Genomic DNA, 15,009 nt, shown 5'->3' with positions numbered 1-15,009 from the left:
TGTTCACAATACTCAAGGTATTGGAGTACTGTGATTCCTCAGCATCACATTTCTGCTCTTGTATTCTAGACCTCTTGAAATGAATGCTAACATTGCATATGCCTTCCTCACCAACTCAACCTACAAGCTGGGGAATGGGGTTGAGGATGGGGGAAAGAGGATTAGCCATGATTCAATGGTGGAACAGACTCAATAGGCCAAATGGCCTAATTTTTCTATGACAGAATAATTAGACCATAAGACACAGGAGCAGAATTAGGCCAGTTGGCCCATCAAGTCTGCTTCACTTAATTGTCTATTTGTGACAAATGGTGCCACAGAATGCCTTCTGCAGGTTCCCTAAACAACTAAGTTTAAAGTTCAAAGCAGATTTATGATCACAGTATTATGTCAGACGGCGATTCATTTTCTTGCAGGCATTCATGTCATTATGTGGCATTCACAATCAAACACAAAAATACAATAGGATCAATGAAAAACTACAGAAAACATCCAAAATAAATATCTAATATAGAAATAATTTATCGATTCAGAGAACATGGGAGTGGAATCAGTTCACAACTCAGGTGAATGAAGTTATCGATGTTGGTTTTGGAGCTTGGTAGTTGAAGGGTTATAGCCTAGACTACAAGATACAGGAGCAGAATAAGGCCATTCCATGTGGCCAGTTTACTATGACTCTCAACTCTCTTCTCCTGCCTTCTTCATGTAACCTTTGAAGCCCTGACTAATCAAGCAGCTATAAACATATGCTTTAAATATTTTTTTTATTATTTATTTAGTTGTACAGCACAGAAAATGCCCTTCTGTCCCTTCAAAGCAGGCCACCCCATCAAATCACTGATCAAGTTCATTTCCATTCTATTTGGATGTACTTCTATTTCGAGGCTGTGTTCTCTGGCCCTAGACACCCACACTACAGGAAACATCCTCTCCACATCATCTAGACCTTTCAGCATTTGAAAGATTTCAATGAGATCTCCTTCATTCTTCTAAACTCCAGCAAGTACAGACCCAGAACCATTAAATGCTCCTGATATGATAAGCCCTTCAATTCCAGAATCGTTTTAGTGAACCTCCTTTGAACCCTCTCCAATGTCCTAGGAAAGGGGCCCATATCTGTTCACAATGCTCTAAGAGAGGCCTCACCAGTGCATTATAAAGCCTCAACATTACATTTGCCTTCCTCATCATCTGACTCAACCTGCAAATGAACCTTTAGGAAATCCTGCACAAGGACTCCCAAGTCACTTTCCACCTCAGATTTGAGTCCAAGACCAGAGGACACAGCCTCAGAATAGAGGGGCATCCATTTAGAACACAGATGAGAAGGAATTTCTTTAGCTAGAGTGGTGAATCTGTGGAATTCATTGCCACAGGTGGCCGTGGGGGTCAAGTAATTGGTAAGGCAAGGGTTGGTAGCTTCTCAATTAGTCAAGGCATATGGGGCAAAGGCAAGAGATTGAGGCCAAGAGGGAAATGGACCAGCAATGATGAAATGACAAAGCACACTTGATGGGGCAAGTGACCTAATTCTGATCCTGTATCTTATGATCCAACTGGCCTACAATTTCCTTTCTTCTTTCCCTTAAAGAATGGAGCAACATCTCAGTCCCTTGGAACCATTCCAGAATCTACTGACTCTTGAAAGATCACTACTAATGATCTCTTCGGCTGCCTCTTTCAGAACCTTGGGGTATAGCTCATCTGGTTCAAGTGACTTATCTATCTTCAGACCTTTCAGCTTCCCAAGCAACTTCTCTTTAGTGATAATAAATGCACTCACTTCTGACCTGACACTCTTGAATTTCTAGCTAGCGCCTCTCACAGAGAAGACTGACACATAATACTTGTCTGGCATTTCTTTGTTTCCCATTACTACTTCAGTGTAATTTTCCAGTGGTCTGATATCCACTCTCGCCTCTCTTTTACCCTTTATATAACTGAAGTTTTTTTTTTGATATTTTCTTATGTAATGGGTAGCTTACCTTCATATTTCATCATTTCTCTCAAGGAATTTTTAGCTGCATTTTGCTTTTTTTTTAAAAAAGCTTCCCAATCCTACAACTTCACAATAATTTTTGCTGTATTACATGTCCTATTTTCCTTATGCTGCCTTTGACTTCTCATCAGCCAAAGTTGCTTCCTCCTCCCTTTTGAATACTACTTTTTTGGGATGCATCTATCCTGTGCCTTCTGAATTGCTATTCTGCTGTCACCCCTGTTAGTGTCCTCTTCCAAACAGGTTGGCCAACTCCTTTCTCACGCCTCTGTAATTCCCTTTACTGTACTAACTGATACATCTAACTTTGTCTTCTCCCCTCCAAACTGCAAGGTGAATTCCATCACATTATGACTCCAGGCTCCTAAGGATTCCTCTACCTTAAGTTCCTTAATAAAATCTGGTTCATTACACAACACCCTATTCCTGAACTGTTAAAGCAAGCAAATACTCCAAATATTTGGGATACTTCAATGACCCCAAACACTGTGCTCTGTTCTCACTGCTATCATCAGGAAGGTGGTACAGGAGCCTCAGGACTCACACCAGCAGGTTCAGGAATAGTTGTTATCTCTCAACTATCAGGCTCTTGAACCAGTGGGGATAACTTCACTCGCCCCACTGTTCTCGCAACCGATCGACTCATTTTCAAGGACCATCTGATGTTCGATATTCCTTGTTTATTTATTTTTCTTTTGTATTTACATAGCTTGCCATCTTTGCACATGAGCTGTTCGTCCTTTTGGATTCGGTCTTTCACTGGGTTGACAAGTATGCCCGCAAGAAAATGAACCTCAGGGTTGCATAAGGTGCCATACGTACTTTGAAATTTGATACCATACTTTTGTATATATTTAAAGATATAAAGGTAAATGAATGTCAGTGAAATAAAATTTGACATGGAGATTTAAACAGCAAATGTGGAATGATATTCAACATTTTCAATTATTAGGCTCATAACAGAGGCACAACATTTTCATTAGGAGCAATCAATACAGGAAGAGCAGGAGTCTGATCTACTTTGAATATCCATTAAGCTGCAATCAGAGGGAACAGCAGCAACCAGACCCCAAGGTCAGTTGTGCTCAGTCATAAAGAGCAAACTGACAACTGAACACAGAAAGCAAGCCGTAGGAGCAGCTGCGAATAATTTTCACCTTGTCATTCAAACAGTGAGAGGGACAGACTAATGCATCAAACAGTCATGCACTACAGAATATTGCTCATTCTCCCACAATGAAATATTTCCTCTTAAGCATGCCAACTGTTTCCAAGTGCAATTCAATGCCTCCCAGCTGCCTGTGAAGTGTGGCTGGTTTGCTAAAGTACACACAAGGAGGAATAGTTAACTACCTAGACTCTTGCAAATCACTGGATAAATTCAGAGACAGAAGCCCTGGTTATTTCTCATCCTCCTGGTAGATGGGGGCTTGAATTGGCACAGCAAGCTGACCACTGCTCTGGCTGAAATCTGACGTCTACAGAACAGAGAGGGATGGGAGTACTAACAACACTGACTATCCGAATTGTGCAGCTTCTTTCCATACATGACCATGCTTTAATGAACCAGAGAATTTTAATGATCACATGCACATTATCAAAAGTCACTTGTTAAGTGAGAGCACATACAGCCATTTATCAAACAGGGTAGCAACTGGGAGATGCAAATGTCAGACCCTAAACAAATTCAAGCCATGCATAAGAAGTTACAGAACATTACCTCTGGACTTACTTGCATAATCATTCAGGTCAAATTGCGTCAACATATCACTCTTCTCTTTAGCTTTGGCAGGGGCCAGCTTGCGGTCTTTATGCCTGCTGCTGACTTCAGCGATGGCTTGCTGGATAGCAGCAGAATCACTGGGAATAATCCTGTCCACTCTGAACACAGCACTGGCATTCTGAGAAAGAGCTGCAGGGAGGGAAGGTGCACGTTCTTCTACTGGCCTGTTCAATTAGATGGTGCAAACATACCATAATTACTTCACCTCAAAAAGCAACATAAAATTCACAGACCAAATGGCAGTAATTCTTTTCCTGCAACCCCCGAAGTAACCAATTTATGCCAAGTTATGGTTTCACAGACATTGAAAAACCTCCAGTACATCTCTAAAGGTAATTTATCATTGGCACATCAAGATATTGGCACATCTTTAAGTGAGCACACCTGCTTGTTGATGCAAATATATAACCGGCCAATCATGTGGCCACAACTCACTGCATAAAAGTATGTTGTTGGGTTCTGTTGTTCAGATAAAACATCAGAATGCTGAAAGGTAACCTAAGTGACTTTGACCACAGAATGACTGTTGGTGCCAGACAGTGGCTTGAGATTTGCAGAAACTGATCTCGTGGGATTTTCATGTTCAAGTCTCTAGGGTTTACAGAATGGTGCAAGAAAACAAAGCATCCAGTGAGCAGCAGTTCTGTGGAAGAAAACACCTTGTTACTGAGAGGTCAGAGGAGAATGGCCAGACTAGCTGACAGGAAAGTGAAGGTAACTGCTCTAATAACCACACATGACAGCAGTGGTGTGTAGAAGAGCATGTCTGAATGCACAAAACATCAAACCTTGAAGTGGATGGGCTATAACAGCAGAAGACTACACTGGATTTGACTACTATACTTAACAGAGTGGCACTCAATGTATATTGAGCTACATACAAGATAACAGTAAGGACAAGAGGTGCTAAATTGTCCTTTCCTTCTTTCTAAGCTTCTACAATTCTCAAGAGTTCACAGGGAAGTGCTCAACCTGCATGCTCTCTGAGAAAGAAATTCGAAACCAATTTCATAGTCCTGCCCAGTTCACATCTCCTCTAAGTGATTTCCAATTAAAGGGTGGGACATAATCACAATCACTATTATTCTGGTTTGACTAAAGGGCCATGTGTATTTTTTTTTTAAAGCAAAACATATCTAAGACTCGAGTTGTGACCTCCCAGGAGTGGTTGGGACTGTTAAGAACACAAGAGGTGGGAGCAGCAATGTTCCTAGAACTAGCTCTGCCACATCTTGACAATCAACACCCATCGATTTCTGGATCCTCATTACATATCTTACTTATCCCACACTCACCCACCTCTTATTCTTTGGAGATGACCAGTTGCGCTTCTCGTTCTTCATGGACCCGGCGTTGCTGCGGCTGTTTTTGCCCCCTGAATCCCCGGGGTTGGAGCGCCGATTCTGCCGGTCCATGCCAGGCCGCTGGCTGGAGAAACTGCGCTTGGATGACTCCTTCTTCTGGGCGGCGTTGGGATCCATTGACTTGACTGCTCCGGGGACGCCCTTCACCAGCATGCCATCCTTGTCCCGCCTTTCCGTGAAGTCGCTGCTTTCTGAGGCGGTCTCCCACTCCTCGTTGGCCTGGTCAGAGTTCTGGTTGGAAAGGTCAGGAGACTTGGTGCCGGCGGCATGGCGGACCACTTCCCTGACCTCCTCTGTCTGGGGGTTGGGAGGGGGGTTGACTGGCAGCGACTCGGCTGGGAAGGGACTCCTCTCACCATTCATCCGGGCTGCCACCTCCCGCTCCTGCTTCAAACGGCGGAAGCGGGGTGGCTTGTCCTGCTGCTGGGACCGGCCGTGGCGCCGCCTCCTTGGTGGCCTGTCCAGGGGTCTCTCTGGCCGTGGAGGGTGACCATCAGGGAAGCCAGGGTCCACTGTTGGTGCTGGCTTCTCTGGCAGGCTCTTGTCGTGTTCCTTGCCTGATGGGACGTCTAGTGGCTTGCCCTCTGGAGCCTTTGCCTGCTCCTTGGACGGTTGTTTCCTGGGAGGGGGTGCCCTTGAAGGGGGGCCCCAGCCACCCTGCTGGGGGCGGCTGCCACCTCGCGGGGCGCCCCCCCGCCCCCTTCTGGAGGGCACGCCACGTGGGGTGAAAATCCTGCCACGCGAAGTGTCGCTGAGCCGAGGTGGAGTCTTGTCCCCGAATTTGGCCGGCTCGGCCCTACCTCTCTTGTCCATCCGTCCCTGATCGGGATTGCGGGACTCCTTGGGACCCGAAGGGGCCTCCTTGTCGGAGTGGGCCACATCGCTGGCGCTCTCATGGGTCTCACTGCCAGTCTCTGAGCCCCTCTGGCGCCGTCGCTTCGGGATCTCCTCATACTCTGAGCCCTCACTCCGTGTCTCGCTGGGGTTTCTGGGCCGGAAGGAGCCCCTAGCACCCTCCTCGCCCGCTCGGTACACTGGCTCCCGGCTGCCACGGAACTCACGGCTGCGCCCCCTGCCACCTCTCCCCCGGCCCCCATAGGAGCCCCGGTAGCCCCTGCCCCTTGAGAAGAACTCCCCGCGACCCCTAGGGCGTCCCCGGCCAGCATAGCCACCCTCAAACATCTGGTCACGGTCTCTGCTGCGTCGGGGCCCACCAAAGTCCTTTGGAGGTGGCTTGGATGGTTTGGCTTTCTCTGTCCTCTGGTCCTTTCCAGGTGCCTTGGCCTTCCCTCGATCATCGTGCAGATTGGTCACCGGAGGACCTGGCAGAGACTTATTGGAAACAACAGAAGGACTGGGCTGGTTGACTTTCAAACCGGTGGAAGAGGAAGAATCGGGCTTGCAGGGGTCAGCTTCGAACTTGGATTCCAGTGGTCTGTCTTTTCCTTTGACAGCAACTTTCTCCCCAGCCGCTGGCTTTCCCTTCTCAGTTTCCTGCTCACTATCCTCCCTCTTCAGCTCCTTCAGCACTGGCTTTTTAATCGGGCCTGCTCTGCGGGCAGGTTTCTCCCCTGCCTCATCACGGCTTTTGCTGCCAGGCCGGGGACCCCAGCGGGTTTCTGTTTTGGGTTCCTTCCTCTGTGACCGGTGCACATCCTGACGGCCAGGTTTGTCCCCTTTCCTGTTTTCCTCCTGTTTGTTCTCTTTGGCCTGGTGATCTTCCTTATGCTGCAGGAGCTCCAGGGGCTGAGGGGGTGGCCCAGTCTTCTTCACACTGTTGGGGAGCCCCGCGGATTCCCGGGGGTGATGCATCACATGTGGCTCCACCTTCTTGTCCTCATGTGAGAGCTGGGTCACCTCCCTGCGGGCAGGCATCGGCTCCTGGTCCAGTTTGCGTGCAGAATGCTGGAGCTGGGCAGACATCTCCATCCGCCTGTCCCTGCCCAGTTCTGCCTGGATGCTGCTGGGCAGTGAGTTTTGCCAGGGGCTTGGCCTCTGCTCATCCAGCCGCTCTACCAATGGATAGCGCTGCATCTGGGCAACATGCCGGGCTCCGGTCTCTGAAACAGGCTGGAGGCTGCTCATGAAGGATTGTGGTGGCACAGCATCACGGTGTCGAACAGGTGGCGTTTCACTTCTGCGTAGTAAACAAAGCATTAGCAAACAACCAATAGCATAATATGCCAAAATAATATGAAACATCTACTGTAAATAGTTTACAATGATCATACGATTTAAGAGTAGAAACTGGCCCATTTGGCCCAGAGTATGCTGTGCCATTCAATAATGCTGAATTTTTTTGCAACCCTATTCATAAATATACCCAGTGACTTGGTCTCCAGAGCCTTCCGTGGCAATAAATTCCACAGGGTCATCACCTTTTGGTTGAAGAAATTTGTCATTTCAGTTCTAAAGGGGTCTCCCTTCATTCTGATCCTAGACTCTCCTACTAATACAAACAGTTTCTCCCTCTCTGAGCTTTTCAGTACCTGTCGGTCTGCATGAGAACCCCCCGCCATCTGAAACACGCTCAGCGATCGAGTGTTTAGTGCCATCTACCAGCCTCCCGCTCGCTGCTCCCAAGGGAAGGCCTCTGCACTCTAGTGGTGTCTCAGTGCTGTCAGAGGATAGTACCAAAGTTCTGGGTGTGCAGTTTATGGACTGAACAGTGGTTCGACACACTCTCAATTTTGTGTTTTTAATATTCTGTGTTTTTGCCTGTTCTCTCTTGTTGCTGTTTGCATGATTTGTTTGTGTTTTTTTATGCATGGGGGGCACGAGTAGGGGTTTGATGTTCTTGGTGACGTGTGTGTAATCTGTTTTTGCGGTGGGTGGGTGGGGGGGTAGTATTGATGTTTTCTTTGTTTTGTACTTTTCTGGAGAAGGCAAACCTCAGTGTTGTATACTGCATACATGCTTTGATAATAAATGTATCTTGAACCTTGATTAAAGGCACAGAGCCATCAAATACTCCTCATATGTTAAGCCTTTGATTCCTGGGATGATTCTTGCAAACCTCCTCAGGACCTGACCCAATATGCAGATTTATCTCAAGTACATTGAAGCAAACAGTTAAGTGCTTCATTTGTGTTAACAACCAACACAAGGGTGCTAGGACAGCCCTCAAGTTTCGGTGCAAACACAGCATCCCCAAAATGCCCTTATAAAGCCTCATCATTGATGTGTAATACACTTGCCTTTCCATCACACACTGCCTGCTGTTGATGTACTCAATAGTTACTTGCATCCCTTATCCAGGAGTGCTCACTGTGCTTCCACTTCTCTGCTTACAGTTAGAAGAGTGGAAGCACTTGATATCATAGCCAAATCTTTATAAACAATTCTGAACTAGGCATCAGTCATACTGCTCCTTCAGGCTATTCAGAATAGACCCACTCACACTATTTTAGGCAACTGAGCTCATCTAAGGCTTTCCAGGCAATTCAAAGTTTAAAGTAAATGTATTACCAGGTACATACATGTCACCATATACTATCTGAGATTCATTTATTTGCAATCGTTCATAGCAAATACAAAAAAATGAAAATGCACAAAGGTGGAAAAACAACGAATGTGCAAAAAAAAACAGTTCAAATACAAAAAAAAACAATAAATAAGCAATAAATATTGAGAACACGAGTTAAGAGCCCTTGAAAGCCAGTGCACAGGTTGTGATATCAGTTAGCATTGGGAGTGGGTGAAGTTGAATGAAGTTATCTCCTCTTGACGGCTGGGGAGTAATAACTGCTCCTGAACCTGGTGGTGGGGGACTGAGGCTGCTGCACCTCCTGCCCCATGGCAACAGCATGAGGACAGCATGTCCTAGATGGTGGGGGTCCTTGACGATGGATGCTACTTTCCTGCGACAGCATTGTTGTAGATGTGCTTAATGGTGGGAGGGCTTTATCCATGATGGATTGTGCCTTATCCACTACTTTCTGTAGGTTTTTCCATTTAACAGCATTGGCATTATATGATTTATTAACTATTCTGGTTCCCTGAGTTTGTTTTTGCTTTGGGCAGGGCAGGGCTGTTGCTGTGCAGAGCAACCATCTTAAAAATAAATTCCTTATTTCTTTAAGGGGATAATCAATAGGAAATCTAAATCACCACTGTAACCTTAGATTAAAAGGCACTTTGGAGGCAGAGCAGAGTGATGATAGCGCTAAATGGTGATTCCTTTCCTTGCATCTTTGGAAACAACTATTTCCATCTTTAATATCTCTATTTTTCCCTTTCAAGGTTCTTTTGAAGACCCTGACCTGGAGTTACACGCTGACTACGGTTCTTTGTGGGAATGGGACCCGCTCTCGGGGTTTCATAACTGCCCGTTGTTTGGCATGCCAAGGGCTCGGCTTTGGAGGCTCTGGAGACAGGCAGATCGAAGGTTAGTGTCATGGCAGGAAACCCCTGTGTCGTCGGGGGAGTCAGAATATCTATGGCTGTGTGCACAGAGACTCCATCTTTGGGCACAGAGCATGAAAAATGCCACATAATGGACTTTTGACATTGTAAACCAGCGAGTTCTTTATGTTTCCCCGCTCGCTGTGAAAACAGAGAGATCTCTTTCTCCTTTATCAGGAAGAGAGCCGGTGGCATGTCGAATGCTGGGTGAACAATGTAGTCTTGGGGTAACTGCAAGCCTGTGTCTTTATTGTTGCTTTGCTCACGCTTAAGTGCTCGGTGGCTCGATGCTTTTTTTTGCTGGTGGGAGGGATTGTTGCTTGCTGCCACTTATGCGTGGGAGGGAGGGGACTTTGGGGTGCTAACATTTAACTGTCATTCATTCTTTGGGGCGCTCCTCTGTTTGCGTGGATGGATGCGAAGATAAAGCATCTCAGGATGTATACATTTCTCTGACATTAAATGTACCTTTGAAATGAAAATTATCTAACATTTCTTTGTAACTCATTGTACAGGACCAGTCCATTTAAAATAAACCTGAAATGCTGAAATCATATCACAGCAGCAGCGAAAATGCAATCAAAAGTTTGAAGATTGTTAGTGGTTTCTGATATGCTGTACAAGATCATTCCTTAGTGGTGGTGGCATCCGCTAAGTCTCTTGAGACCATGGATCTGCGCCTGGAAGTTTCCAGGGCGCAGGCCTGGGCAAGGCTGTATGGAAGACTGGCAGTTGCCCATGCAGCAAGTCTCCCCTCTCCACAACACCAATGTTGTCCAAGGGAAGGGCAAGGGCCTATACAGCTTGGCACCAGTGTCGTCGCAGGAGTTGCCAGAACAAGGTTGAAGTCAATGTCCGACTGCCTCAGGGACTCCAGCTCCGGATTTGTCCTCAGGGTTTACTCCCGAAGCCTTTCCCATGAGTGGGTATGGCCGCAAGGCAGCGGAGGTTTGAAATCAGAGTTTTCCCTCCCTTAGATGGACTGCCTTCCCAGGCTGACGAGCTCCATCTACCCGAATCATTCCTTAGTATGAATGTAAAACTGCTGGAGTCAGTTGTGCAGAAGCAAGGCCCTTGCAGTCAACCACACTCACACTAACCCCCCATTTGTTCAAGATCCTTAGCACTCTTTGCCATGGTGACTCAAGTAGTCATAGAACACTACCACACTTAAGCAGGTCCTTCAGCCCACCTAGTCTGTGCTGAATGATTATTCTGCCTAGTCAGATAAACCCACACCAAGACTACAGTCCTCCCATCCACGTACCTATCCAAATTTTTCTTATGTCAAAAGAGAACCCGCATCCAACAGTGCTGGCAGCTCAATCCATAAGTACTTGTCTAGATGCTTCTCAAATGTCCCCTCATATTCCCTTGTATCCTCTTCACAAATTTAAGCCCACTTGTCTTAAAGGCCCTCACCATGGGAAAATTATCTATTCCCCCCAATTTTTCACACACCTCAGTCAAGTCACTTTACATCCTCCTCTGCTTTGGGGCAAACAAAACAACCTATCCAGTCTCCTTACGAATGGAACATTGCAATCTGGGCAACGTCCTGAATTGCCTCTGCACTCAGTCTAGGACACTTAATCGCTCCCAAAGTAATTGCACACAATACTCCAGGTGTGGCTTTAACCAACGTTTCAAAGCTGTAACGTGACATGCCAGCTTTTAATCCCCCAATGAAGGGAAGCACATCATACATTGTGCCCACTTTTAGAGATCCACGTCCCCTGTTCTTCAACACTCCCTGTGCAGCCTATATTTACCTTTACACGTTGTATCATTTCATACTTGTCAGGATTAAACTTCATTTACTGTTATCCTTTCCAGCTGATCTAGATCATGTAGCTTTAAACAAATCTCTCGCAACATCACCAATTCAGAGAATGTAACTTCTCAGTGTTTCAAAAATAAAGTCGGAAGTATATGCAATAGAAATAAATTTCTCTTTGCACAATATTTGAGACATCTTTGAAGAAGAAGAAAATACAAAGCTGTAGGCTTGGTATCTGGACTGAGTAAACTGCTTGATTTGTGCATACACCAATACCCACCTCTCCAAATTGTAAGTAGACTTGTAGACTTTACTCTGAACATTTCTTCCTCAAACAACTAAGCTGATGTGAAGCTGATATCAAACAGCTATTGAGGTGTGCACCATATGGCCATATATTCTTTCCTTAACAGAGCAACATAAATTTTGGAGCTGGCTGAAAGATCTAGTTTTGCCATGTAAATTTCTATAGCTTCATGTGAAGCAGCACCATATCATTTTATAAAGACAAGCATGACTTACAAATTAAGGTAGCACATTCTGGTTCAAGCAGAACATTGGCCTTGATATGCACCCCATCACTAAAAAATTTATTTGCAGTTTCACTGCAAAGTAGTTACAGAAAAATCAATTTATCCTTGTACTACAAGAACACAATTAACTGCATTTTGGTGTATTGGAATGGAAGCCATTACTTGGCTAAAGCAAGACATTGTGGAAGTGACTTGAATAGCAGCTTCTCTCAGTACAAATCATCCTTGAAGATACATCAGATGCTACTGCTACCAGAATTTCACTCCATTCATTTACACACTTGTATTAAGTGCTCCCTGTACTTAACTGGCCAAGCAGCATGGGACCTCTGGTTGGTATGGCCAAGTTCTGCACATATAACCCATTTAGCCCCAGGCATGCAATTTAGTTCCTCCCCTTTTTCGGCCACATACACAAACTGACCTCAAGCCTTTGTCATCATCTTCATGAGGTCTTATCGGCGAAGCCAGAGGCCGAATTTCTGTTGATGGGAACACATCACCAGCCCAGGCCAGCTTGGGGTCAATAGGAGGAGTGCCCCTTGAGGGGTGACGGTCAAAGGGTTCTGATCCAGAACCACCACTGTCTGAGCGTTCACGAGACATTAAACCTACAAAAGCAGGAGAAACAAATTAAACTGGACGTGCCCTTATGTGCAGTGAAAATTCCAGCTCTATCTCAGTAATGCAAGGGAACTAACAGTCTACACAGCAGATTCTGAGCAAGCTGTTCTTTAATGGACATGGGCAAGTTTCCAGTCACAAATGATCAAAATGCCAAAATAATGGATGTTTCATTTATTTTCTCAATTTTATCTCCAACTATTTCCACAAAATATCATGTTGCTATCTTTCCCTTTGCACACATTTCTATTGATGCTAAAGAGAAAGAACATCTGGTAGAGCAATTTGTGAGCAAGCTGTCCTGAGATGTCAGTGTGTCAGAATTTCACTGGTAAACTGTTGTTTTGAGGCAGCAGTACATTGCAATATATAATAGAAAATATAAATTACATTAAGTACATAGATGGTTCACTTCCCATTGCTGCCTGTAAGGAGTTTGCACGTTCTCCCTGTAACCTCATGGATTTCCTTCCAGTGCTCCGGTTTCTCCCACAGCCCTAAGACATACTGGTTGGTAGGTTAACTGGTCATTGTAAATTGTCTCATGATTGGCTCAGGGTTAAATCAGGGGTTGCTGGGCAACATGGCTCGAAGGGTCAGAAGGCCTACTCTGTGCTGTATCTCAATAAATAAAAATACAATTAAATTAAATAGGTCGTGCAAAAAAAAAGGAACAAAAGTGAGGCAATGTTCATTGTCCACTCAGAAATTTAATGACAGAAGGGAAGACATTATTTTTGAAACGTTGAGCGTGTATAGTATCTTAAGGGTTGTATATCACCTCGATGTTAGAAAGGAGAACAGGGTGTGGGACATACACTTTAGAAATGCAAAGGTGGCACATGGCATGCTTGTCTTCAATGTTGGGGCACTGAGTACAGGAGTAAGGAAGTCATGCTTTAGCTTAGTTAGGCTGCACTTGGAATAGTGTGTACAATTCTTGTCACCCAATTATAGGAAGTATGTGAAAGCTTTAGAAAGAACATGGAGCAGGTTTACCAGGATACTGCCCAGATTAGAGGGTAGAAACTATAAATGAGGTTGCTTTTGTTGGAGTAGAGACCGAGGGGAGGCTTTATTAAAATTTGAGTACGTGGTGCAGATAGAATAGACAGTTAGAATCTTTTTCTCAGGATAGAATTAAATACTAGAGGACGTTCAATAGGTGGGGGTGGGGGGAGGGAAGTTTAAAAGATGTGTGGGGCAAGTTTCTCACGCGTTTTAAACATACCCGAAGACTGAGCCTCCACAGCTGTCTGTGGCAATGAATCCCAAATTCACCACCATCTGACTAAAAAAAATTCCTCAACTGTTCTAAAGGAGCATCCTTGTATTCTGAGGCATCTCTGGCACTACACTATTTGAAACACCCTCTCCACATGCACTCTGGCTAGGCCTTCCAGTATTTGATAGGTTTCAATGACATTCCCTCCCACTCATTCTTCTGCCAGCCCTCAAGACAGGAAATTGGAGGAAAGGTCGCAGCCTTTCACATTGGTACCAATAATATGCACACTCTAGTTGAACATCGAGTGATAAGCTTCTAAGACTGAGAGACCACTCAGACTTGTGCATTATTCAGTAAAATCATGGCTGAACTTTCACCTTTGCACCACTCTCCTGTACTAGCCCCATAGCAGTGCACTCCCATAACATCCAAAAATCTATCTACAAGCCTTTTAATACTTTATGGAAAAAAAATGTAATCCAGGGTCAGAACACAATATCAAATTGTTGGAGGAGCAAGTTTTACTCACCCGATGGATGAACGCCAGGTGGGAAGTAGTCGATGGGGTGCCTGCCTTGCATCATACGAGGGTCCATGTAAGGAGGCATCATCATCCAACGTGGGTCATAGCCTATGGGGGGCATGGGAGGTGGCGGTGGACGGCCAATTGAGCCAGGGTACATTGGCTTCTGCTGCTGTTGTGGGTGCATAGGTGCCGACGGGGCCATGGCAAGAGGCTGTGGAGGCTGCTGTGATGGAGCCTGCTGGGAGGATGGCTGCTGATGGTGGTGCTGCTGCTGTTGTTGCTGTTGCCACTGTTGCTGCTGCTGCTTAAGCAGTTGCTCCTAAATTAAAAGAAATGACAGACCACAATGGAGTATGGTCAGGTGACATCATTCACACTTCAAAGGCCTTAAATCTTTGGAACATTTTAACCCCTCCTGACTCAAGGTGGCTACCTGAACAAGACAAGTAAGAAACTACCATCACTTGCTTCAGACCAACTTTCATTCATCATCTTCTGGGGGTAGGAAGGACCTGTACAAAAGGGACAGGTTGCACTTGAACCAGAGGGGGACCAGTATTCTTGCGGGCAGATTTACTAGAGATGTTGGGAGTGGTTTAAACTAACATAGCAGGGGATGGGAACCAGGATGATAGAGCTGAGGATGAGTCAGCAAGTTTAAAGTAGATGATGGATGTAACATGAATGTAAACATACAAGGAACGTTTGACATCTTTGGGCCTGTACTCAGTGGAATTTAGAAGAACGCAGGGGGTTCTTATTGAA

At 45.4% G+C, this 15,009-nt stretch overlaps 1 protein-coding gene across 8 annotated transcripts in view; it reads right to left on the bottom strand.

Annotated features, from left to right (window-relative positions):
• LOC134346629 (protein PRRC2A-like) overlaps positions 1-15,009 on the bottom strand; it is a 149,775-nt gene that overhangs the window by 60,901 nt on the left and 73,865 nt on the right. For 6 of the 8 annotated variants that reach the window (XM_063048091.1, XM_063048086.1, XM_063048089.1 and 3 more), the window contains 4 exons: positions 14,248-14,563; positions 12,291-12,477; positions 5,085-7,286; positions 3,723-3,949 (listed from right to left, as the gene is read on the bottom strand). In XM_063048091.1, the coding sequence (XP_062904161.1) occupies positions 3,723-3,949; positions 5,085-7,286; positions 12,291-12,477; positions 14,248-14,563 (2,932 nt within the window). The remainder of the gene's footprint in view (positions 1-3,722; positions 3,950-5,084; positions 7,287-12,290; positions 12,478-14,247; positions 14,564-15,009) is intronic. The other 2 variants (XM_063048088.1, XM_063048093.1) reach the window with 1 other exon arrangement.

Source organism: Mobula hypostoma, chromosome 5, assembly GCF_963921235.1.
Source record: "Mobula hypostoma chromosome 5, sMobHyp1.1, whole genome shotgun sequence".
Classification (NCBI taxonomy): Eukaryota; Metazoa; Chordata; class Chondrichthyes; order Myliobatiformes; family Myliobatidae; genus Mobula; species Mobula hypostoma.
The sequence above is the reverse complement of the archived record's forward strand: the minus strand, read 5'-3'. Positions and strand labels throughout refer to the sequence as shown.